Genomic DNA, 25,161 nt, shown 5'->3' on the forward strand with positions numbered 1-25,161 from the left:
GAGTGGAAAAACTGGGACGATTTGATTTAGCTGAACATATTAGAGATAAAAAATGAGAAGCTCTAGCTGCTGTGTAACATCCTATCAACCTGTACAGTGCATCACAAATGCCTTGTGTTTGAGAGATGTCATCTTTGGTTCAAAATATGAATTGTGCGCAAGGTGCAACCATCAATTCTGCCAATTTATGGTGCGCAGCATCCATGTTTGACATGGGATCCATTGCAGGCACCAGTAAAACAGTCATAATATGGGTCATTTTGAAATCCAGAGGTACTGAATATGAATCATACATTGATGGGACGTTTTATTCTAAAGAGAAATTACATAAGCTTCAGACAGATTCATCCTGGTCTAAAGGCTCCAGGATATGAAAGTGAACACAAACACAACAACAGCGCGTGTATTTGGTCTTACCGTTGGCAAGAGCGGCTCCATTTGAGCTCCTTGGTCCGTGATGTCCATCTTTTCTTCTCCCTGGCTTCACAATAGACACGTCGTGATGCGCTGATGCGCTTCAGTCAAACGCTGCTGGAAAAGACGAGCTCTGCTTTTTGTTGATTTCTGTTTTTTGTTTTTCTCCCTCTTCTCTCTCCCCACTCTCACATTCACCGGCCGGGTTTTCTCAAATGGAGGTAGCACAGCATTCCCGTCCTGCCCTACATAATTTACGCATGAAGGAGGGAGGTAGTGCTTCCCATTACACGCGTTTCGAGCCCCGGCGATGATGAGGCGCACTAGTGAGACGCGGACCCGCCGTGCGCACACTACTTTTTTTTTTTTTATCCAGAATTTTAAGTATGAGGGCTAATCCTCACTAAATATGTGTTTACAGCCACGTAAATGAGAGAAGGCGTGTGTGTGGGTATCCCCTCAATTTGTGAATTTAAAGCGACCTGGCGTTTCATCCACAGGGAACGACGCTCCTACAGGCTGCGCTTTTAATTTAATTTTTTTAATTTAGATTCTGTAGGGATCTTTCTGTGATTTCACCCACAGACGTCAGACGTACACTCATCGGGCAAAGCCTTCAGAATGTGCCTTGTTTGGACGAACCATGTGGGTTTCCTGCGCCATTCAGGCCCTTTGTTATCACGACAGGTTGGAAACACCCGCAGCCATTATGACCACAGACCTACAGGCCCAGTCATGTTATATTAAATGCTCTTGGCTACAGGCGGCAGTAATGTACTGGACATCCCGTTATTCGTAGCTGCGGCACGCGATGGTGCACCGGCATCAGCATCCAGATTACACAAGGAGGCTGCTGCAGGGAGGGTTATACTCTGGCGCCCTCCTCTGGTGACACACAGGAAACGTCAATTGGACTGCGAGGCACGGGCCGGAAGAGCACTGGAATTTGATTACTCGCAATCCAATTGTGTTTTCTCAATTGCACTCAAACAACTTCAATTAAACGTGAATTTTCCATCTTATTTTCTTACATAAGCTCTTAAAGTAATCATGTTGAGTCAATGTAAATACATCTAATAACTTGAATTAGATCAATGCAGACGTATAGGCTACATGAAACCTTGCGTTTGTATTGAATCATTATGTACAAAAGTTAAGTTAATGAAGATTCGGTAATTATCTACTCACCGTCATCCTGATGGAAAGTTTTGGGTGAAGTGTTCATAGTCCACAAAACATTCCTGGAGCTTCACAGCAAAACAGAGTTGCATCTTTCTCCTAAACAACTGGAGCAGATGAAGATATCTTTAAAAATATAGTAAAAAAAAAAAAACACATGCACACACAAATTTAATTGAAATATGGCTCCATGCGGCTCGTCTGGGGTAATTAAAGTCTCCTAAAACCTTAAGATCCTAAACTGACTTAAATAAAAAGGTGTATAAGTTATTGTAAGTTGAAGTCCTCACTATAGCTGAGCTAAAAGTGTTTTCTCTTTAGTTTTTAGACAAGCCCCCATCTACTTCAGTTGTTCAGGACAGCGCTGCAACATTGTTTAAAGTCCCAGGAATGTTGTCAGGATTAAAAACTTTACCAGATTTTCACTCAGCGTGATCATTTTGGGGTAATTTATCCTTTCATGTGAACTTCCACATAAACATAATGTGTTTTCAGCACGATGATGACAGTTCTCAGTCATCAAGGTCCTGGTAACTCTAAATTCTATTTCATAGGCAGTTTTATTTTACAAAAAAGTAACGTATTTTAAATAGTTTATTCTCTGTCCTGTGATAAATTATACATCTGATGTGTATTACATGAATGTTAGTATTAAAGAATATATAGATGCTATGATCTAAGGTGCTATTTATTAAGATTGCCGTCTTTAATAATAAAAAGTAATCTCAGTGTGATTACCAGTGAGCCTAAATCAAGAGCAGTGATTCCCAAGTTGAGGCAGTGGCTCCAGGGTCCCTGACAGGCTTCCATGGGGTCCCCTACTCATCTGAGAAGTGATTTAATCAGTACCTCCCATTTTATCCAGCTGTGTACAAGATAAAGTGGTTCATTAATTAGCTTGATAGCACTTTCTCGGGCTGCCTAGACCAAATCACCACATTACATTTTATCTGCTGGAATGCCATCTGATTGGACTCTGTGGTGCACACGGCCACAACAACACAGTTTAATACGGATCTATGTAAATACCACTGACTCGACAACTTTTGGGGGAGCCTCGGTCCATCCACCTGTCATCTGCACCTGGTGAGAGAGCAGTCAGGATGTTGTTGTTGATCCGGATCCGGATCCGCCCAGCCAGGCGTCACAGCACCGACAAGATGGCCGAGAGTACGGGACGAAAGTGAGGGAGGAAACAAAAACACTGGCGAGCTATCCCTGCCGCAGATGCCAGACCTGTAGAGCTGCCGAGGGGACGATAGAGGAAAGCTAAAAGCTCGGTGGTCGGCTTGGTCAAGACACCGCTGTGTGGGTGACATCTGCGGTATGCAGACAGATCGTCCTCGGAGCCAGCGCGCTGACAGAACGTTTGTCAGGTTGTCTGCGTCTGCTAGCTAGCTAGCGGGCTAACCATGTTAGCTAGCTGACAAAACCGTTAGCGAGAGAATACGCTTTCAGAAAGTGACAGTTGGGTAATTTTATGATACACAATTGTTGCCACTTCCTTGTGTCGTTTGTCGCTGCAGAGAAAGTCCCCTGAGTGGGAAAACTCGGATTTAACCCCCCCACTCGGCGAGCTGGTTAGCAAACTAACATTGCGGATTTCTTGTTTGCAGCTACAGCGTTAGCATTAGCGAACGTCTGTTAGCTTGCTCAGCTGTTTTGGATGACTCGGGGTTGCTCCGACACGGGGAAGGTACACCAGCGTGTGTGGAAGGACATTTTCCCTCCACATATAAGTACCTGAGACGGTTCTTGGTAGGCCTGTGTCGCCGGGGGTGTCCGGGAGGACTGCTAACATTAACCGCAGCGCAGCCGGGGACTGTAAACATAAGTCAAGCCGAGGAGAGCTGCGCGAGGTCGAGGCGCAGATCCAGTCAGCATCACCATGGCCCATTCTCCTGTTCAGGGCAACCTGCCGGGGATGCAGGTAAGCCAAATGAGTTTTCAATTTACCCCGCAATAAGTAGTCTAGGTCAGTGCCAGAACAAAATGTTCACTCTTTGACTCCCTGCTGTGGGCTTGTGCACTGCACACCTACCCAGCTCTGTGATTTTTTTGGGGGGCATCTTTTGGACACGAGTACACCTCGTGAAATCTCATAATCTCGCGGTCGGACGTCGGAAGTGTTTTCACATACCACGATGCGCCAAAGGGTTACATAGCAATGCTGCAATAGGAATAAAATGCAACCCAAGCTGTATTAGTGATGTCAAAACTGATTTAAGGGTCAGAAAAATACGCACTTAATCCCAAAATTCCGATATTTTGACCATGACTTGAAAGCATCCGAGCTCTGTGGGTCCCCTGTACAGTGGAACTATTATGCACACATGAGCCTTGTTCTTGCCTCTGCTGCTATCTTTAGGATTGTGCCTATAGGGGATAATTGTGTTGGGTAGATAACTAGAGGAGATAACTGTGTTCCTAATGTAAACTGCCTCATGCACCAGATTATAACCCCCCCAACACACACACACACACACACACACCCCTCCCTGTGCAGGCTTGTTAGCAGATACCTCTGGTTGGGAGCTGAATGCATGCAGAATGAGAGTCTGGGGGAGGATGCATCAGAGGCAGACAAACTGCTGGGATTTTGGCACCATTAAAGGCTCCAGTCCATTTAGAAGATAATAACTCATGCTATCTTGTAAAGACGTTTTCTTTTCTTTTTTTTTTTCTTTCCTGCCACTCAGGTGGAGAGCAATTGTTCTTAAATTAAACTGCACGACACAGGAGAGTGCAATCAAAGTTTCCGCTTGTCAGCTGGATTTTTCTTTACTTTTTAAAATATATATTTTTTAGCAGTCAGGTCTAAATCTACTGCCGTAAGCTCTAAATCAGGCTAGAGAACTCATGTTCCAGTGCCACCCCTTGGTCCCAAACAAAGCATCTTACTGTTAATGAAATATGACTCATCATTTTATTGCATCCTAATCCCCTCTCCATTAGCTGAATCACTCTTAGTTTCGTAGCTATATCACCTTCATGGCACCAAAAGGATCTCTGTGAGTGACATAAGGATCCCTCCTTGCGTAAGACGGCCGCTTCATTTTTAGCTATCTCAAAACGGGCGTATTGACCCTTTTCTCTGCTCCGAAAAAAGGTCGTAAAAGGAAGTTGTTTTTGTCAGTGCCTGCTCTTGTGTTTCCCACATAACAGCCTCTGGAGAGTTAAGTCATTTCAGTTCACTTCCTGCAGCGTTCAGCAGTACAAGTGTTTTAGGCCTCCCCCCCTCGTTCATCGCTCAGATACACATGCCACCCCAGAAAAGTTGGAAAAGGGACTCGTCATTTGTTTAACTGAACACATTTTCAGCTTCTTTTCAAATACTGACGACCACAACACACTTTGAAATCAGGCAACAGCACCGGGTTTGTCTCTCTTGTCCCTCTAGCCTCAGGAGGAGTTATAATTATGTCCTGAAGCACCAGCGGGCTGTAAAAGTAATAGGATGTTTCTTTTAGGAGATTTTTAATCATTTTTGTCACGTTTAAAATGATCTGAATTAGAATATACACGAGATTCAAAGCAGGCATCACAAATTAAAAATGATTGCAAATCTTTATAGTCTTAAAAAGGTGCCTACGATGCTGCGATGATGACCTCCACCACCTTTTGAAGCCTGCTGCTGGCTCAGTTGGTGCTTTGTGGTTGGACATAATTGTAGGTCTTCCTCTAAAATACTGAGGACTGAACACAGAAGAATCATGCCAAGACTCCGTTAAAACTCACTTTTAGATTCTTTATGGAAACTGGAACATGTCATAGAAATGTTCTGACTCATCACTCAGAAGTTTCGGACCAGTTTCAAACAAACGTCGCCAGTACAGCTGCAGCGATTAGTCAATTAATTGATTAATGATTACCAGAAAAACTGTTTTGATTATTAGCAAGCTAGTTTTTGTTAGACAGTGTTTTGTCCCAGAAGAAAGGAATGAAGAACTCATTTGTAAGTCTTCATATTTAGACACTGAACTTGAGAAATGATAAAATAAAAATGCTTCAGCACTTTTGGTGACATTCTTATGTAAACAAACATGCAGGTAATCTCAATGCGCAATATTGAGGTCAGAAAATATGGGCAATGTACATAAATGCGGATATGTACACGTGTCAGTACGATGATAAGAAATGTACCATAAATCAATGCAAATATGCCATAACTTTGCTATTTCAGCCTCTCTAATATAAGCATTTGCTGCATTAATCAGTTTATATTATTCCAAATGTAATATTTATTGGTTTTGGCCTTTTTAGTTGGACAAAACCAATAATTTGAGGGCACATCGTTGTGTTCGATTAATGGAGAAAAGAGTCGGGAGACAATTAACCCCAATCATGAAGTAGAGCAATGACTAAATAAATAATTTAAGATGCATATCTTGTGTTATTTAAATTCTTTTTAACGTGCATGTTATCCGATTGTTACACTCTCTCCCTTGTTATTCTCCTCTGTCTCTCTCTCTGTGTACACAAACAAAAGGTGTTGCAATGAATGAATTAATGTATCCTGTAAGAATGGCACCCTGCTGGTGTTTCCTATTTACTCCCCAACATTCAGTTCTTTTCAACCGTTCCTTTTTATCTTTTTCTTTTTTTTCCCCCCCTTTTCTTTTATCCGCCTCCCTTTTCCTCCCCTGCTTTGTTCCCCTCTCCCGCCAACCGCCAGAATGCCAAAGCTGACCCGGAGGAGCTGTTCACCAAGCTGGAGCGCATTGGCAAGGGTTCGTTTGGCGAGGTGTTCAAAGGCATCGACAATCGCACCCAGAAAGTGGTGGCCATCAAGATCATAGACCTGGAGGAAGCGGAGGACGAGATCGAAGACATTCAGCAGGAGATCACGGTGCTGAGTCAGTGCGACAGCCCCTTTGTCACCAAGTACTACGGCTCGTACCTGAAGGTGTGTCACACGCGGGGTTAAAGTCGACAGAATATGTTTGGTTCGGTATTTTGTGCATCAAACCTCCAAGTGAACAAATGGGATGCGACACGAACTGGTCTCTCTTTCTCTGCCCACCTTTTTCTCCTGAATAATCCTAAATTAAAAAGGGATTAGCTTCAGACACCCACCAAGCCCTTATTAGAGTCATCATGACTTGTTTAGGAATGCACCTGGCTCTTGATGTCTCACAATAAGCCAGTCACCACCTTTTATTAACCAGCTCTGAAGTGCACTACAGTGTCTAACAACCCCTTTCTTCCTCTGTCTCCGCTCTTCCAGGACACTAAGTTATGGATCATTATGGAGTATTTGGGTGGCGGCTCTGCATTAGATCTGGTAAGTGATTCCTGCTTCATGTTTTTGTCCCACTGAGCTCCGTATTGTCTCCCTGATTAACCCCCGAAAGACAAGAAAACATCAGCGTTTTCCCAGAAAATTGGTTTGCGGAGGAGGGAAACACTTCTTACCAGCTGCCTCAGTACAGTGAGAAAACAACATATTACAATAACAACACAATACACTGCTGTCTGGAGCGTACTCAGTATTAATGGATTCATCTGCATCTTTTTTGTTACTAAAATAAACCATCTCAATTCATATCAACGGTAAACAGAGGCAGTGATACACTCTAATTCTAATAACCCTTTATAGACATGTGCTTCATGTAAACAAAGCAGGTCTTGGCATCAGCAGCTTGGAGGAGCTCCAGTAAGGGCCAGTTAGAAGTAGCATTAGCTGCTAAGATTAGCATTACTCATGTTTAACAGCACTCTGCCAGCCCACACATCAGATCCTCATTTTGAAGACTGCAAGTGCGAGGATTCCTCACACGCTTTGGTCTGTCTTTTCAGCCGTACTATTTTGCTTAGACTACGACATGCTGCTCTAATTGATTACTGCAAAAGTAAAGCTGCTGTAAGTGATATTTCTTTAATCCAATAAGGACGGACAACTCGATAAAGAGGCGGGACTGTCTGCTCACGAATGTGCAGAGAGCATGTGGTGATGTAGAGAGGAGGGGAGGGGATCACTAACTGCAAAACAGACGGGAAGTTAGTTAAAACATCCAGAAGCATTACAGCAGCTTTAATGAACATGCGCTGAGATCAGTGGGTCACCTGCTGAATCTGTTTCTTGTGTCTGTTTCTGGTATCCATGTGATGATGGTTGAATGATCTCCTCACATATTCATTACTTGACTTTTGAGGGGGGAAAAAGGCCAGGAAATGTTGAGCTGTGCTTTTTCCTCTTCCCTTTTCCCTTTGTTTAGATTTGGGGATATCAGCTCAGGCACACCCAAATGTAATCAAGTTCTGGCGCTCAAAGTGCCAAAAACCCTTATCACCTCCTCAGCTTTCTGTCTGAGAAGGAGGACACAGTTAATCCCAATAATCCATAATTCCTTTTTTAAAGAGGGCTCAAATAATGATTTAAAACAGCAGGTCACTGTAGTTTTTTGCAAATATTACTCAAACAGGAAGAAACTGTACATTTGTTGGGGACTATTTTCAGTGGCGGATGAATCCCTTGTTGGTGTGGGTGCTTTCATGAGATGCGTTGTTAATCAAAAATGTTTATATATCACCATGCTTATCCTTAAATATTCTTTTAGGGGAGTTGCTCCTTTGATTCATAATCAAAGTAGTGTTTCTGGCCGTAGATGAGTTACTCCTCTCCAGTGCTCTGCTGTCAGACGTAGTTTTGACCTGGTTTATGTTTGTTTGCTCTTCTAAAGATGGAGCCCGGAGCTCTGGACGAGACCCAGATCGCTACAATCCTGAGAGAGATCCTCAAGGGCCTTGAGTATCTGCACTCTGAGAAGAAGATCCACAGGGATATCAAAGGTAGCTGACCGACTGAGAGTGCTGCTATTAGAGGAAGCAGGTTTCAGCTGACTAAATGGCATCAGCGTGCGCACACACAAATATCACATAGCACGTTAATGGCATTGATGTCCACTTACGGTTTCATTCATTGTATAGTTCACGTTTCATCGGGGGAATTGAGATGAACGCTGCGGCGGCTGGCTAAAAGGCTTTCTTACTGTTGTTCCCTCTTTATTAAATAAATTGCCGCTGCAGATAATAAACGGCATTGACAGAAGTGTCTGACGATGCGGCACAGCCTCTCACTCACCGTCAACTCGCCCATCTGTCCTCCCTCCCCGCAGCTGCCAACGTGCTGCTGTCCGAGCAAGGAGAGGTGAAGCTGGCAGATTTCGGCGTGGCGGGTCAGCTCACCGACACTCAGATCAAACGCAACACCTTTGTTGGCACGCCCTTCTGGATGGCCCCCGAGGTCATCAAACAGTCGGCCTACGACTCCAAGGTAAGGCTGAAGACACATTGTTATATTTAACGCTGTGCATTCTTGCTACGTTGATTTGCACTTCTCTGTCAGATACCAGTTAGCTTTCAAACAGTGCTAACAGCTACAGTACCACTTTGAAACAAGGTACACATATCATATTGACCAGAGCTATTCCATGTTCTACAGTCTGTAGGAAGGTCTTGCTCATAACAAATACACTAGTAGAATGTTTTGTGAGTTAGTAATTGTCAAATGACAGTTATATTCATCAGCAAAGACCGTATTTATCTAGAGTTATAATGCCCAAATCCTATCATCATAATTCATGTTCAGCATCCTAGCTTATTTTAGTAAGAAGGCATTAATAAGTGCTAATAAAGTGCTAATAAAATGCTGTTGGACTACACCCTGATCAGATTGTGTGAACATCACAGTGGTGTTGATGCTAAAGTGTCAAACAGCAGGAAACTGTTAGCTTCCTATGCACTTAATGTTTATTGATGACACTTCTAATGGTGTGGTGCAGTGAAACGGTGAAATTGGTCATCTGTTCTGTACAATGAAGTGAACTGGTCTGGTAATAGTTTTTTTTTTAGTAAAGTAAAACATGTATTTGCATTTGAAAATTGAAATAGAATCCAACTAAATTCTGCACTGGTGCACCTAAATAAAGAAGTTACGCACACCAAACAGGGTAAAAAAACGTTTTTAACAGTTCAAGTCAAAATGTGTCAGAACTACAGAGGAAGGAAAGGCTATAGAAGCACACAAAGTTGATGAGCGGACGTTTTTCCATCAGCTGTAGAGAGGTCTTCACTGGTTTTATCGTCTTATACCGTGTAAGTAAAAAACTAGTAAGCCAACAAAAAAGTTTGCCCTCCCTCAGAGAGAATGTCTCCATGCACAACTTTCCTAAACACTCGATGTATTCAGCTAGCTAATGAGACGTGCTTGAGGTATCTGTTTAGCTCAGTTCCCGTCATTGCCACATTTGACAGTTTTTCCCTGCAGATGAAGTATTCAGCTGCGGGACACCACCTCTCCCACAGCCACAAAAAAGTCAGACTAAACTGAGCAGCTTTCACCCTGAGGGCAGAGACGTAGCAGCATTTCTTTCCCTTCAGCTCTATTTCCAGTGACAAATCTTTCCAGGAAAAAGCATGTCGTGTTGCCATGACAACAGGCAGCTGTGCGTTGTCGTCAGCAGTCTCAACGGCTGCATGATTGATAATGTTTTTAATACGCTTCTTTACGTGATATAAAAAAGTAGTTGTAAACGTCAAACTCCTACAAATCAGAAACACTCAACGTAAACATGTTTGCAAAAAAAAACACCTCTACAAGGCACCCCGGGGTGCAGTAACACCCACTTTAGGAGCCACTGATTTTAAGTATGTGTTTCTCTGTCAAGCTGCAGTCACTTCTGGCAGCCTGTGACTGACTTTTAGTATGAAGTCAGTCTAGTGTTTTGGCCGCTTCCCTACACTTCCAGCTATTTTGAGCCCAGTTTTTGGCCGCTGTACCCTCCTCTGGTGAAAGGTCAGGGACTTCTGAAGAGGTTGTGATTCATTTGCTGCACTTCCAGTAAGTGCATCTCAGCAGAATCTGTTTTTCAGAACACTAGAATTAAAAAGCAATGTAGAAAAAGTACTGGAAGTTTGAGGAAGGTCGAAGCTGTATGCAAAGGAGGTGGTGGATTAACTGTGGAGGGAGGGGATATTAGCAACTCTGACTGTTGGTTAGGAGGTTTTTGTATTAATATGATGTGTCTCGCTGTGCGTTCAGGCGGATATTTGGTCTCTGGGCATCACAGCCATTGAGCTGGCGAAAGGCGAGCCGCCTCACTCGGAGCTCCACCCCATGAAGGTTTTATTCCTCATCCCAAAGAACAACCCGCCCACGCTGGAGGGCAACTACAGCAAACCGCTCAAGGAGTTCATCGAGGCCTGCCTCAACAAAGAGCCCAGTTTTGTATGTGTTTTTTTTTTCTTCTATTTGGGGATTAACTTTTCAACAACAACTTTTCGGTGCGTTTCTCATGCACACCTCTTCGTTTCCACAGAGGCCAACTGCCAAAGAGCTGCTGAAGCATAAGCTGATCGTCCGCCATGCGAAGAAGACCTCCTACCTGACCGAGCTGGTGGACAAGTACAAGAGGTGGAAGGCAGAGCAGTCGAGAACCACCGAGTCCAGTTCTGATGAGTCCGACTCGTAAGTCTGAAACCATCCTAAATTTGACACCAACACGTCATGCAGACTGAGAGAATCGTCCTCTGAGCCCTGTTTTCCTCCCACATCAGTTACAATGAGCGTTAAGCGCTTAACACGCATGACTTCATTACTCATCCTGGTAAATATCTTTTCATATCTGTCCAATCAGAGAGCAGGATGGCCAGGCGTCAGGCGGGAACGACTTTGGCAGCGACGACTGGATCTTCACCATCCGGGAGAAGGACCCCAAGAAGCTGCAGAACGGGGAGGGGCAGTCGGGGGCAACAGACCAGGTGAGACGGATTATTCTTTAGGTGATTAACAGTTTCAAAAGGATCATCCCCCATCTGAGTGAATGGTTTTGCAGATATAATGCACTATTTCTCAGGCACTAACCCGTGATGGCATAATGTTACTTGGGGAAATATGCGTGCTTTGCACATTTAAAGGGTCCCCCTTAAGGTGAAGCCGCACTACTTTTAATTTCCTTCCACTCCCCTTGTTCTGATGTCTCTCTCTTCTCTTTCCACAGACAAAAGACATTCCAAAGAGGCCTTATTCACAGAGCCTGGCCACAGTAATCTCTCCTGCGTTAGCTGAGGTAAGGAACCGACTGGCCGCCCATAAGTTTGCCTCCGTCAGACTTATGATTAGGCCTTTTGTTGAGGAGTGTTTGGTGCCTGAAATTGACCCTTCGTCCCTTAACAATCTAACCTTCCTTCCCCCTCACTTGCAGCTCAAGGCGAGGCAGGAGCAGGTGAATGGGAACCCCATGGTCCTGGATGAGCTGAGGGAGGCCATCCTTATGGCCGAGGAGGCCTTCCCCGGCATCTCCGATTCCCTGGTGGCTCACATGGTCCACAGGCTGCAGAGGTAACTTCTGAGGCTGGTTTTGTACTTAAAGGAGCAATATGTCAGATGCTGCCATAAGTTTAGTTTAACATATTCACTAAATCAACTAATATTATCAACAGAGTATATAGAAACAACAGAATAGATTGTTACGTCTAAGACATATTTGCACTGTGTTGCAGAGAGAGCATTCTATCAAGCTAGCCCAGTCTGTCATGTCTCATAATGCCACTTACCTGAAGAAGCAGTAGTTCGATGGACTCTGTGGTTTTAGAAAACTGGCAAGTCTGCTCCTAGGTCTAATAAGTAAACAAAATCAACACAAAAAATGCCAAGAAAGGAAACATTTGTACAGAATTTACAGTCTTTAAACTAGCACTGGATAGCCACAGCTAACTGAGCTCCTTTCAAACAGCTAATGGCTAGTAGCTAAAGCCAAAGACAGCTAGAGTAATTGTTATGGTAATTTCATCCAAATTTTAACTTTCGATCAAGATTTGAAGTGTTTTTTCATACGGCAGATGATAAAGATTATCTTACCGTTGGATGTTTTCTTCTTCTTGCAGTTTCTCCACAAGCAGGACGTCCTCCTCCTCCCCCTAGTAACTGGCTCTCTGCCCCAGCCCTGCTCTCCCAGGCCCCCCAACCCCCCCCAACACCACAGCCACAGGTCAGAGGGTTAAAAGCCAAGGGTCATGTCATTCAATACCAGCTGACCACGTTTGACCTCCCGTGTCGTGGGGGGGCTAATCTAGCCTGTAAAAAATTACTGAACTCTGGCGCGGAGGACAACAGAGAGACTCTGGAGAGCTTCTTTTAGCCACTTTTGAGAGGAGACGTTCAGGGGACGACAGAACCTGCGGATCGGCTGCGATGAGACTCAAAGTCAGAGCGAGTCAGACTCTGGGCTCTGCGAGACTTCTCCAGCCTCACACCGAGGCGTCTCCACACGGAATTTTGCCCGACGAGGAGCCCCCTTTAATCCCCCTCTTAATGCAGGCGTCATATCCCCAGAACCTCTGAAAGCATGCTTGATGAACCTGCAGGGATATTATCTTTGTGTGCAAGCTGCGTATGTGTGCGTGCACCTGCGAGCGTGTTTGTCTGTCTGTATGTGTGTGTGTGTGTGCGTGTGTGTGTGCACGTGTGCGCTCACGTATGTAAGACTCCCTGTTAAGGCAAATTGCAGCATTCTTAATGAAACCTCAGGTAAAGTGCTTTAAGTGGACTTCGAGGCAGTGGGAGGAGGGGGGAGGGTAGGGGGGGTCGCCATGCTGTACATGATTACGAGTTGTCATCGCGGGAAATGAATCACTGTGTACAAAATGGTCATGCGCATTTTGTAGATATTGATAATGTTTAAAAGTAGATATTTAAAGATTTCAAAAAGTTACTCCAAGAGAAAGAACAGAAAATGCCTTGCCTTTTTGAGATACACACGTCTACGTTCTGGCATTTCATCCGAGACTTCAGTTTGTTTTCTTTTGCTCGTCGGTGAGTGAAAATTCAGTATTCATCTGTGTTTTCTGACTAAGTTACTGAGCTCCAATCTTCCATTTCAATCACCTGCTGAATCATCGGACTAACTATGATACTAAGCTTACTTTGTTTAGAGGCAGAAGCTTTTCCTTTGTTTTTGTAGTCAGGGGGAAAAACTCCTCCCTGTACTTATGTTTTAGACAATTTAAGTTTTGAAATTGTTTAGGTCAAGAATGAAGGTAGATCTGTGTCAACAGTGGCTCTTTTAATAATAATACAGAGTAGAGCCAAGGACAATTACAAGGAGGAGCCACTTGCTGATATCATGTAAAGTATTACTTTTCCTTGGCTTGTACTTTATCTTCGCTTTAAAAGTGGAGCAGAGGAGTAACCGGCAAGGACCATCGTAGGCAATCACATCATGACACTCGCTCATGGCCAAACTAAACCGTAGATCAGGACGAGCCAAGCTGCAGAAATCAACGCCATCTTTATTTCCTTCACTCCAGACATTTCTGTTCTCACTTCCACACCACGCTAGAAGTGCCATGTCGTCTTTTATGCTTTCACCAGATGTTTGTAGTATGATTTGCACCTTTTTGTTTTTTAATTTTCAGATCAGTTGTTTTGTTTTGTTTTGCACTTTGAAAGTGTGTCAAGTATTTAAAGAAACCTGTAAGAGGAAAAAAAAACAAAAATGAAAAAAGTTGCTAATAGCCATGTTTTACTATATATGTTTACTTAAGAGTTCCAGAATTTACTACTGTGCTAATGCAGCAATAATGTTGAGGAGTTGCATCAAGACGCACTTGTCAACACAGGGATTGAAAGAAATTAAGAAATATCTGATATTTTTATAACTGCAAAGAGTTAAGTATGGAAATATGGAATGCTTTATGGATATGGGCACCGGCCTCCGGCAAAAAAATATCTATACCTTACAGAAAAACATATGCTACGGAAATAACTACAAAATGTGTACATTTGGTCTCCTTTATCATAGCTGACAGTTTATAGTACTGTATATAATCTTTGCTTGTGTCATTTGAGAATTCCCAAGTTAAATGTAAGCTCCTTGTAAGCTTTCAAAGTGACATGAGAAATAAAGATCTAATGCTAACTGAGAACTTTGTCAAGCATTGACTCATTTTACTTCAGTTAGATGTGATAAGAGTAAGGTTGATTGTTTGTCGTGTTTATGTGGTGACAGAGAGGAGGGAGAGGATTGCTAACTGCAAGAAGTTAGCTTCAAGTACACCAGTGCTTACAGCAGCTTCAAGTAAAATGTCACAAAAGAAGACAACTTCATTGATGAACATGCTAAACATACTGTCTGCTAATCACCAGCATGTGAACGTTGTCACTTTGAGCGTGTTAGCATTTAGCTCCCCACAGAGCTCCTATCACGGCTGTCGACTTTCACTGGTCTCCTGTTACAATGAGTTAGAAAATAAGTTGCATCAAACAGTTTTTTTTGATAGTTTTCAGAAAGGTTTGTTCCCAGAAAAAAAGTCAAAGGGATTTGACAGAATGCAGTTGCATGGGTTTTAAGAAACCTGTGTTTATTGACAGCACCTCGCTAGCATCTTACTGAGCAGCTATTACCACAGGGCAAATGAAATCTGAGGTTGAATATGGAGTACAATTAAACATTTTCTGACTGAATGAACAGTCCTGGCTCTTAGATTTTACCCTGGAGAAGATGAGAACATCATACAGTGACATTATATTACAATACATACAACATACAACACTGTGCTTGGAAATAAATACAAATGTTGGAATGGTTCCCTTGTTTGTGGACTCTGGTACATTACAAAAGCCGACTACACAAAAATCACATGAGGATGATGCTACACAGTGCAAAATAAATCATCTTGGAAACAATTTTACAACAGCTAGAGCACCAATTACCAGCCTATAAAAAATCCAGGGATTTTAATTACATGGGTAACCTCTAAAAAAAAGGGATATTCTTTAAAAAGTTTGAGCCAAAATAGTGTTTGAATTATCCCTGACAACACTGTCCACCGAGAGCTTGACCATCTAAGCCCTATTTCTGTGTTCGTCCACCTTCTGCACTTTGGGTCATCCTTCCATTAATTCAAACCACCACACGCCGAGCAGTGCACAGGACTGCGTTGACAAAATGACCCTAAAAAACTTAATGGCACAGGCACTCTGAGAAACGAAGCACAGAACCAAGCAGCATTCGTACATGAAAGAGGGAAAAAGGCAGCAGAGAGGGGTTGGCTTTAGATCTTGGTTTGTACCTCCTCCTCATCCGAGCTGGATCCTTTAGAGCTCCTTCTGCCCTCTTTGTGGTTCTCAACCTTGTCCTTCTTGGTCATCTCCAAACTCTTCTTTCTGTCTTTTTCGTCAGGTTCCAGCTCTTCAGGCTTCCTCTCTGCAAACTGGGCCTCTATCTTGGCCGGGTCGATGTAGGTGTAGAAATAGGCCATGACGGCGAAGATGATGCACACCAGCACCAGCAGAGAGGCGAAGAGGATGTACTCGGCCCACTAGTGGACGGAAAAAAATGACAGTTTCTGTCTTAGAGGTTACATGTGGCACCTTTACCTGTAAGTTTAGCTCTCAGAAACACACAGGAATCCAAATTCATCGAGTTTCACACATTAACCTGGACATTTTGTCACACTGAATGAACCTTGAGGACAATATGTGTCAAGTTAAATAATATCCACCAACCTGATCGTCGAGCGTCGCAGCCTCAGAGATAATGAGCACGATGATGTTTCCTACAGCGACGGTTAGCAGCCAGCCAGCCTGCAGCACAGACTTCATGTTGCTGGGTGCCTTGAGTGCAAAAGCAGACACACACAGAACTTTCATTATTATGTGTTTTTCAGTTGTTTTCCGAGCTGCTTTCATGAGCAAAGCACCCTCTTACCTGTGAGTAGGAGAACTCCAGGCCGGTGACGGAGAAGACCACCTCTCCTGCAGTCATGAGGAAATACTGAGGAATCTGCCAGGCCATGTGGACGGTGTTGGGGCTCATGTCCATCACTGGGTGGATGCTGCTCTGGCACTGCAGGACAGAGACGAGTAAACAGATGCGTTACCTCAGTCAGCTACAGCTACATTCAAGCTATGTTGTGACTCATAAATGTGGTTATCAGTTACATCTGGTCCAAAAGTGAAATTCGGCATGATGATCATGGTGAAAGAGCTGCCGAAGCCAAATTTCTGATTGAAGAAACACTCTTGTCCTGGTCCGAAACCTCTGATCGAGAATTTTGCACTGACGTAACAAGAAAAAAACACCAGTCAGAACAAGGACGTTTCTCACAACACTACTGAATGTTACGTGTTAACAATCATCAGTCTTACTTTCCCTGTGGAACATCACCATAAGCTGACATGTTGTTCATGACGGTGACCCCAAACAGCACCTCATCCCACGTTATGTTCAAAGGAGCATTGAAACCATTCAGAAATCTGGTGGGAGAAGAATTCAGCACACGAGTGTCAGTTTTAAAGTAAGTTTATGCAACATTTGAAACAGGATTGATCTGAGTTCACTAAAGAACCTGAGTAAAATTAAAAACAGCTTGTTGTTAATTTGCCTAGGATGACAGGCTCACTAAATCACAAATACACCATAATAATATAACTTTCTGAGATTCCTGAGGTCAAAAATCATTAGGATGAGAATTCAGCTCAGAAATACATGTGGAAACAACAGTCTTAAAGGTGCAATGAATAGGAATTGGCCACCTGGGGGCAGCATATTACCAGAGTTACTGTTACCGGCTGCTAAATGTAGCTGCCATTAGCAAGTTAGCTGAGTTAGCCGTGCAGCCAGCATGATTACCTCCGTAGATATCTTTTCAACAATACATATAAGTCTTTGACATAAATTCAAATAGTTATTTCCTCACATTCTTGTGATATTGAGTATAAAAGTTCTTAAATGTTGCACCCTTAAAAACTTATAGTGGCCTAAATATAATGGTTACTGTAAACATTAACCTAAAAAATGAGCCTTGTAACAATTTTAAACTTGCCTGATGGCATTGGCACCTTGCTCCGGCTTTGAATTGATGTCCTCGTACTGAAGACAAAAAGACACGTTACAGCCTCCACATCTTGATACGTTAAGGAAACATGCAAGTCCATTTTAAACCAGATTTTCTCACTATCTGGCTCTCACACTCACCTTTATGTACCTGGGTAGGTCCCCATCCTGAATGACAACCAGGGTACTCCGATTGCCTTTATCTAAACTGGCAGAGTAAGTGGCATTAGGCCCCAGCTGCAGCTGGAAGGTGTCAGTAAAGGTCAGGTACTTGGGGCTGCCCTGTAGCAGAAAGAAAAGTCAATATCAACACGTCCCTCACCCTTCAGTGTACGGTGACTGAGTACCTCTGAATCGATTGTGCCTGTGTACTGTGTCTTATGTTGACTGCAGTACCATGTAAGGTTCCAGCGGAATGTCGTTGCCTCCAGCTTTGATGTCCAGCTTTGTGTCAACCATGTTGATGAACTTCACTTGGGCTTCATTGCTTGATGGGAACGTAGGCAGTGTTTCCTACAAGAGAAATGGCATTGCGTACATGTGCGTGTAGGTTGCGCCTCATACGATTTTGCATATGTTGCAGTTGCTCGCTGTACGTTTTTATGTGTCACACTTACGTCAATTTGTATCTGGACCAGGGCAGCAGCGATGAAGGCGAGAGCAGCGAGGAACATGCCCACAGTCATCCTCTTTAACGGACTGCAGGAGACACGAGTTCATACATCATTTCAGTTTATCCTCATATCTCTACACCCTACTCAGACACATGGAACAATAGTCTCTTAAGGCCAAAATGGTAACACTTTATCTTAGCTTCCAATTTAGCATTTATGATTATATTGTATATAAACAATCAATGATGATTTATAAGGTACTACGTATTCAGCTCTAGCAGAATGTGATAAGAGTCTGTCATGTCAAAAGCCTCTTTTTATTGTCTTTAAAAGATGTCTACCAAGTTAGCATGCTCACTGCTAGCTGCACTGCTAACTGAGCTAACTAGCTAACTGCAATGACAGCAGTTAATATTATATATATTTGGTTTCATGCTGCCCCCTATTCATTTTTTATATATTTTTTGTCATTCTTAATTGTTTGACTCTCTGAAATCAATAAATACACTCTTGAATAAAGATTTATAGCTGAGTTTGTGCTGAAAAAGGGACACCATGAATCCATCCCAGGAATAAGACATACACAACAGACTCACCTGAAGTTTAGTTTGCACTTGGCAATCAGTGGGTAGATCACGCTGTCCATGACCGGCACCAAAATGAGGATCAGGATTGGGTTGACAGTCTGGTGGGGAAGAAGGCGAGTTGCTCTTTAAAGCCACGTCAACAGCGTCAAGGAACACCACAACAAAGTGCGTAAAATAATCGGCACAAATGTCTCACCTGCATCTGATCGGGCTGGATCGTCATAAATCCCTGTTGAAGAAGAGAAACAGAATCTCATTTATAAAACAGCCTTCTCTAAACAGACGTTTTATCAAAAAACGCTTCAAGTAAATCACTTACAAAGTCACCGTTCAGGGTCGTAGCCTGCAGGGTCCATCTTGAGCCCTGTGGAGGAGACACATCTATTCTTTAGTCCGTCTTTTAAATCTTAGTCCGTCTTTTAAAACTTAGTTTTAGTCTTAGTCATCTTAAATGTCTTAGTTCTTCTCAAAAAAAAAAAAAAAAAAATCACAATCTGTTAAGTGTCAAGGAGAGAGGATTGGTGGTCACCTGCTGGTCAAAGAGAGCCCAGAACATGGGCAGGGGGATGTAGAGGAACAGAACCTTCAGCACCATCTTCACCTGCGCAATCAGGAGTTTCTGGAGCCAAACACAGACAGTGATTATGATTTTTTATTTTTTTATTTTTTTACATCACTTGATTGTATTTGCATGTGCATTTGTACCACACTCACATCATATTTCTCGTCAGCCCAGTCCATCCAGTGTTCTCTCTTTGGATACTGAGAGCTACGGTGTCTGGAGCGGTTGACGATGGCAAACTACCGTCAACAGCGAGAAAACATTTCCAGTGGGAACAAAATGAATGAGTGAAAGTCCTCCAAGTTCGATCATGAATGTCAGATAAATCTGATGTGTTCCACTTACCCCGATGCAACTGCAGACCTTCACAATAATGTTGCCTTGAGGGGCAGTCTTATTGTACATACCGCTTCCAATGATGAACACGACTGCAGGGATGATGATCAGAAAATAAAGGATCATTGATACATTTATTAAAGGGGCATTGCAGTGATTTAGTACTTTCAGAAACAAAAATAAGAGGAGAAAGAGTTCTTACTCAGAGCGACCACCATGAGAGCAGCGGGGACACCAAAGGCCAGAGGGTAGCACTGCATCTTTTTGTGAATACCACACTCCTGAGCTGGAAACCACAGCACACATGCGCATTTTTTTACTTCCATATGTCATATCTCTCACATAGTTTGAGCTTTGCGATTAACCTCTGCATACCTCTCAGGATGGGGGTGATGATGGTGGACAGCAGGCTGCCGGCATTGATGGACAGGTAGAAGATGGAGAAGAAGGTACTTCTCTGCTTCTCCTGTTGGACGCAGAAAGCAAAAAATAAAATAAAAATCACGCTGTATATCATCGATAACAATGGATGCACTTTCCCAAACTCTTATGTAACGCCTCATTTCACTTGAGTCATTAATGATATGGGTAATCTTTGTCCCTGTCCTTTAGCGGACAGATGTACCTGTGATTATTAGTTAATCAACAACAGGCTGGAACGAAGCAGAGATAAAAGAAGTGCTGACACGAGGAATAACTGCGTGAATCATTTTTTTTTTAATTGCTGTGATGCGTGTCCTGCATGCGGTGTGTGCATGCAGTCAACGTCCATGTGTATGTTTACATGCGGCTGCATCACAAGCATGTGTACCTGTAATTAACAAAGTGGGACATAGTGCGAGGGTCATACAGGGCGTGTGTTTTGAGATATCCAATGAGGTGAATGCTTCTGTGCGTGCTTGGGCGACACCTAACCTGATGGTCTTCAAACTGGTCTCCACCGAAGGCGGCCACGCAGGGCTTGATGCCTCCCGTTCCCAGGGCAATAAGCATCAGCCCCACCATGGACAGAGCTCTGTGGGCACAACGCAGCACAGACACTCTGTCAGCATATCTGTGCATGTTCACCTGTCATGTTTCAGTCACACGAACCCGAGCGTGCCTTCAACTCACACGTGGAAGGTCATGTCATCGGGGGTGCCATCCTTGTTGTGATCCGTTATGTCATGGATGGCGCTTACTGCCATGATGATCTGGCCCAGCGTGTAAACGATGGACAGGTAAACGATCGTCCTGTGCAGAGGGAGGAGGAGGAGGAGGAGGAGGATGGAGCGAAGAGTAAATGGGTGTGCGTGAGGTTCAGATAGAGATAAGATAGACAAGGGTCAAAAATCCAAGGATGAAAGTTAACAGCTGATTCTGTGATACACTTTGACCCTAAACCTGCAGAGAAGCATATATCTACTATTAAAAAAGTATAGAAAGCAGATTACAGGGTCTGGATTTTGTGTGGGGTTTTTTTTTGTAGGATTTAAAACTCACTTGAACTTGCCGAGCCATGAATCGGCCACGATGGCACCCAGGATGGGTGTCAGGTAGCACAGAGCCACGAAAGTGTGGTAGATAGTGGTGGCGAAGTCATCATCCCACTGCAGGAAGTACTTGAAGTACAGCACCAGCACGGCTGCAGACGGGGAAGGGATGACGGAGGACACAGGAAAAAGTATAATACTCCATTACAAATGACAGTCCTGCAGTAAATGTTTTACACATGTACAAGTGCAGATGTATTACACAGAATGAAGGAAGGAGAAAAAATGTTATCAGTAATGCAAAAGTAACAAATTACATTTACTCATGTGAGTAACTTTAAATTTTACCCTACTAAATACCTTTTCTCCAACATCTCACATGGTTTAATTCCCCAAATATGAGGCCCAGTGAGGCTCAAGTGATCCAAAATGTCATATAAAAAAGCAAAGATTTGAAAAAAGTTCAGAAAATGAATGTAAATATCTCTTCTTCCACCTCTTGGATCAAGTCAGAACCCTTCAGCTTTATCTTGTGACCCTTTCGAGGGGCCCAGCCTGAAGGATGGGAACCACTTCAGCAGGACAGCATGACTTTTACTCATAATGGAGTTTTTTTTACATTGTTGTGTTGGTACTTTTCCACACACTGATCATATATTTTGGGTGTAAAACTCTTAATCTGTAAAATAAATACTAAATAAATAAAGTAGAGAAGTACAAAGTTGCATTAAATAGAAATACTCAAGCACAGGCACCTCCAGATTGTACTCAAGTAAAGTTTCTACCACTGAGTGCAGGTGAGGAAATAAAACAACTTCTTTAAATATGATTAAAGTGGCCTAATGACACAAATCAAACTGTGTTAATTGCATCGACTAGGAGCCAACCAGCTCACCTCGCATGCCATAGTAGGAGAAACGCTCGCAGAACTCATTGACCACAATGAAGAAGATGCTGATTGGGTATCCGAGGATGGTCACCTGTTTGAAGAGAGGAAAAGTTATCAAATAACAGCACCACAGTGAGAAGGGGAAGTCATTTGTCTGCACTTATTGGGTGTTCAAAATCCTCTACTGGAGCACCTGGAACTGGACTTCTAATGTCACGGTTATATTTTCTTTCTACACATTAAATATATGCATCTTTATAAGTTCAATAACAGAAGGACTTACACTTTTCCCCTTGTGTTTCTTCTCGCCTTTGTCTGCAGAAATGAGCATCAGAAGTCAGACGTGTTTTTTTTTTTCTTGAAAGCAAATATGAAAAAGCTAAATATGCCCATAAATCAGAAGCTCTGAGTATATTCCTCTAAGGCCCCCCCCTCGCTCCAGACTGGGACTCACCTGCCATGGCTGCTGTGTGTGTCGACTTTGGGTCCCTTCTCTGCAAGAATCCTTCGGCAACAAGAAAACAAAACCAACAAAGAGACTAGTGACACCTGTCTAGATCCACGGCGTGAAGACCGATCTGAGGACCCGGCCACCTTCTTATGTAACTTCCCATCAACACCCCCTGTGACTCCCACTGATGCTACAAACATCATGTCCAGCACCTCCCAATGTGCAAGTCACCACAATTCCCTCCTCCCAAGCACAATCTCCTCATCGTTAAGTGTGTGTGTGTCAGTAATTACTTTATGACTCAGGTGCAATGAGAGGGTCTTGCCTTCCAGATAAAGAGGACCGATCAGGTCCGCTGATAAAGGTAATAACATTCTTATTGCTTTCCAAAATGTCCTGACAGTTCAAATATTAGCATTACTGTCTGGATGCATTACGTGTGTATGTATGGCAAAATAATATGTACATAAGCAAAGTGCATACTAAACAGTACGCACCTTTAAGATCCTTTAAACCCTCTTTCATTTTCGATCACAAACTAATAGACTGGTTTTTTTATTAGTAGATAGAGTGTTTAGCCTGAAATGTGTACATGTGGTTTCATACGGCAGGTAGAGTAAAAGGAATCCATAAATCTGAAACTTTGTCAAACACGTAGAAAAGATAGTTCCACTTGCATTGTATTGGGAACTACAGGTCAGAGCGGGTAAATGCGTTTCCTTGCAGTGCGAATGCTGAATGACTCATTGATGTAAATGCAGAAATTGCCTCACACTGCCTTATCAAAATCCAGGATTAGAAATGAATGATCTCGTGGTCCAGATTTCAAGGTGAGATTAACTAATGGTTGTCTCCAGGGAAAATGGCCACCATGTGAATATGGTGTGTTATGTCATCTTAGGCTAAAAACTGTTGTTATTGAGCATTAGTCTGAATATTTTTTTACCCAGGTGGTTAGAAGAGTCTGTGAGAAGTCTTTAAATACATCCAGAACAGCAACAACTTTTTTTATCAAACCACCATCTGAGTTTTTTCAAAAAATATCTCTGGACTGTTGTGGCACATTTATACACAAGAGGCACAAACATATAGAGAGATCAAGCTTACAGCAGTCGAATTCTTGCATTAAATAGTGACGCACACAGAAACACACGCACAACACAAAACGCCGGCACGACTCACGCCAGACACATGATGTTTAGCAGCCCAGATCTGTGAAACAATGACACGGTTTGGGGTGTTTGTCAGGGCGTTACTGTGAGGTAGGGGGGCTCTGCCGGTGATCGGAGGTGGGATTAGCTAGTCATTTAAATGACACAGAGCTCAGCGGGGATTTCACATGAGTCAGCATCCTGATTTCACTCCAGTCGCTCTTCGATGTATGCACTGTATGCATGCACTCACACACATGCACAATAGTTATTTTTAACAGATAATACAATGACCCAAGTAGATTACGTTATCTAAAAATGACACATTATCAGCCATCAACTATAAACACATTACACCCAGAATTGGCTCTTAAAACTGTACACTGTAAAGCTTTACTACTGATGTGTGGTGCACTGTAAATTATAAAATATAGCCAGTAAAAGGTTATCAGATGAGTTGAAAATATAACTGCATACATTGTTCAGTTATACTGTTTTAAGTAATTAAGGCTAGGGCTAGCTTGTTGTCTTAAATGGTTTAGTAGCTGTTTACAGTCCAGAGTACATGGATGAATATTGCCTTGTACTAGCAGGCTGAAGCTAGGTGGTCCTAGCTAATGTAAAAGGCTGCTTCACTGCAGTTTTTTCAGTTGAACCCTAACAATGTGAGGAAGACAGGAATATGGGTTTGAGAAAATAAGGAATAATTTAAGCAAAAATTAAAAAGTTGAAAAATAATATGTTTAAGAGTAGCCAATTAATGGTAAACTTTAGCCAACCCCAGCTAACAGTGGGTATAAGTGGAAAGAAGTCAAGGAGGAGAATTGCTCCAATTTGCTGTTAGCTAGTTAGCTCAGTTAGCTTTGCTGCTAGTAGTCCAGACAGGGAGCTCAGAGTGGCATTATGAGAAACGACAGGCCAGGCTAGCTGGTTAGCATGCTAACTTAAGTAGTTATCTCTGCAACACAATACATGGACGTCTTTGACAAAATGACAAAACTCTTATTTCTTTACATTCTGTCTTTAATGTCAGTTAATTTTTAAACTAAAATTCTTACATTTTGCCTCTTTTTAAACTCCATTTTAACTATTAGTAATATTTTTCATCGTATTCAGTTATATTTTTGACTTTTCTGATAAACTTTTGCTCCTCCTTGTCAGTTTCAGGCCTCCACTGGTGCTATTGCTTGTCTCAAACTTGTTCTTCATCAGTGTATCGTATTAATACAGAGTCATGTTTAGCAGAAATCTACCAATTCAAACAGTCAATAACCAATTTTTAACAGTCCGCTTCTCAACTCACCCATGGCGACACGTAGTCCAGCCGTACAGCATGAGTCACCCTTCTGTTGCACACAAAATAGTTTCCCTCTCTGTGTTAAAGCTCGACTGACAGTTGGAAGTCTGTGGCTTCCTCTTCACAGATAAGAGACCGTTTTGAATTTTATCTGAAACAAAAGAGGGTGCTCAGTAAAACTAACACAACGAAACGCCTCCGCATTCCTTCACGCTGGTGACTTTCAAAGCAGACACACAAAATAAAACTCTAGTTAGGTGTTACTTTGTGTTTAAAGGTGCTATATGTAAGAAACAATAAGTTATTGCAAACTGCTGCTAACCGTGGCTGCCGTTAGCTAATTAGCTCAATTAGCCATAGCTGGCGGTCC

At 42.8% G+C, this 25,161-nt stretch overlaps 3 protein-coding genes across 5 annotated transcripts in view; 1 reads left to right on the forward strand and 2 right to left on the reverse strand.

Moving 5' to 3' along the window:
* The window catches only part of LOC119014957 (sodium-driven chloride bicarbonate exchanger-like), a 42,936-nt gene extending 42,455 nt beyond the window's left edge, over positions 1-481 (reverse strand). For all 3 annotated transcript variants that reach the window (XM_037090425.1, XM_037090427.1, XM_037090424.1), the window contains exon 1: positions 418-481. In XM_037090425.1, coding sequence (XP_036946320.1) covers positions 418-465 — 48 coding nt within the window. In that variant the 5' untranslated portion in view covers positions 466-481. The remainder of the gene's footprint in view (positions 1-417) is intronic.
* Positions 482-2,508: 2,027 nt separating this feature from the next.
* On the forward strand, positions 2,509-14,517 carry stk24b (serine/threonine kinase 24b (STE20 homolog, yeast)). The gene is made up of 11 exons (XM_037090432.1): positions 2,509-3,523; positions 6,269-6,499; positions 6,821-6,877; positions 8,277-8,385; positions 8,712-8,869; positions 10,637-10,822; positions 10,914-11,062; positions 11,232-11,355; positions 11,595-11,663; positions 11,799-11,935; positions 12,481-14,517. Exons 1-11 carry the CDS (start codon positions 3,482-3,484, stop codon positions 12,515-12,517), a joined length of 1,299 nt encoding a protein of 432 aa, XP_036946327.1. The 5' UTR covers positions 2,509-3,481; the 3' UTR covers positions 12,518-14,517.
* Positions 14,518-14,924: 407 nt separating this feature from the next.
* Positions 14,925-24,840, reverse strand: LOC119014959 (solute carrier family 15 member 1-like). Its single transcript, XM_037090430.1, has 24 exons — positions 24,798-24,840; positions 22,347-22,397; positions 22,176-22,207; positions 21,899-21,983; positions 21,014-21,155; positions 20,645-20,764; positions 20,447-20,546; positions 19,907-19,997; positions 19,734-19,817; positions 19,541-19,623; positions 19,348-19,434; positions 19,163-19,252; positions 18,953-18,997; positions 18,830-18,862; positions 18,643-18,731; positions 18,050-18,131; positions 17,829-17,945; positions 17,574-17,714; positions 17,422-17,468; positions 16,745-16,852; positions 16,538-16,655; positions 16,305-16,442; positions 16,103-16,210; positions 14,925-15,915 (listed from the first exon to the last, which is right to left on the reverse strand). The coding sequence occupies exons 1-24, from the start codon at positions 24,799-24,801 to the stop codon at positions 15,649-15,651; spliced, it is 2,262 nt and encodes a 753-aa protein (XP_036946325.1). The 5' UTR covers positions 24,802-24,840; the 3' UTR covers positions 14,925-15,648.
* Between the last annotated feature and the right edge of the window lie 321 nt (positions 24,841-25,161).

This window comes from Acanthopagrus latus, chromosome 24, assembly GCF_904848185.1.
Source record: "Acanthopagrus latus isolate v.2019 chromosome 24, fAcaLat1.1, whole genome shotgun sequence".
NCBI classification, from domain to species: Eukaryota; Metazoa; Chordata; class Actinopteri; order Spariformes; family Sparidae; genus Acanthopagrus; species Acanthopagrus latus.

Excerpts from the sequence above, each read along its gene's own strand:
- LOC119014959 (XM_037090430.1), bottom strand. Across the intron at positions 21,984-22,175 it reads AGAAACACAAGGGGAAAAGT|GTGACCATCCTCGGATACCC; the intron begins GTAAGTCCTTCT and ends CTCTTCAAACAG. Across the intron at positions 20,547-20,644 it reads GATGACATGACCTTCCACGT|AGCTCTGTCCATGGTGGGGC; the intron begins GTGAGTTGAAGG and ends TTGTGCCCACAG.
- stk24b (XM_037090432.1), top strand. The coding sequence starts at position 3,482 with ATGGCCCATTCTCCTGTTCAGGGCAACCTGCCGGGGATGCAG. Across the intron at positions 8,870-10,636 it reads AGTCGGCCTACGACTCCAAG|GCGGATATTTGGTCTCTGGG; the intron begins GTAAGGCTGAAG and ends CTGTGCGTTCAG. Across the intron at positions 11,664-11,798 it reads TCTCTCCTGCGTTAGCTGAG|CTCAAGGCGAGGCAGGAGCA; the intron begins GTAAGGAACCGA and ends CCTCACTTGCAG.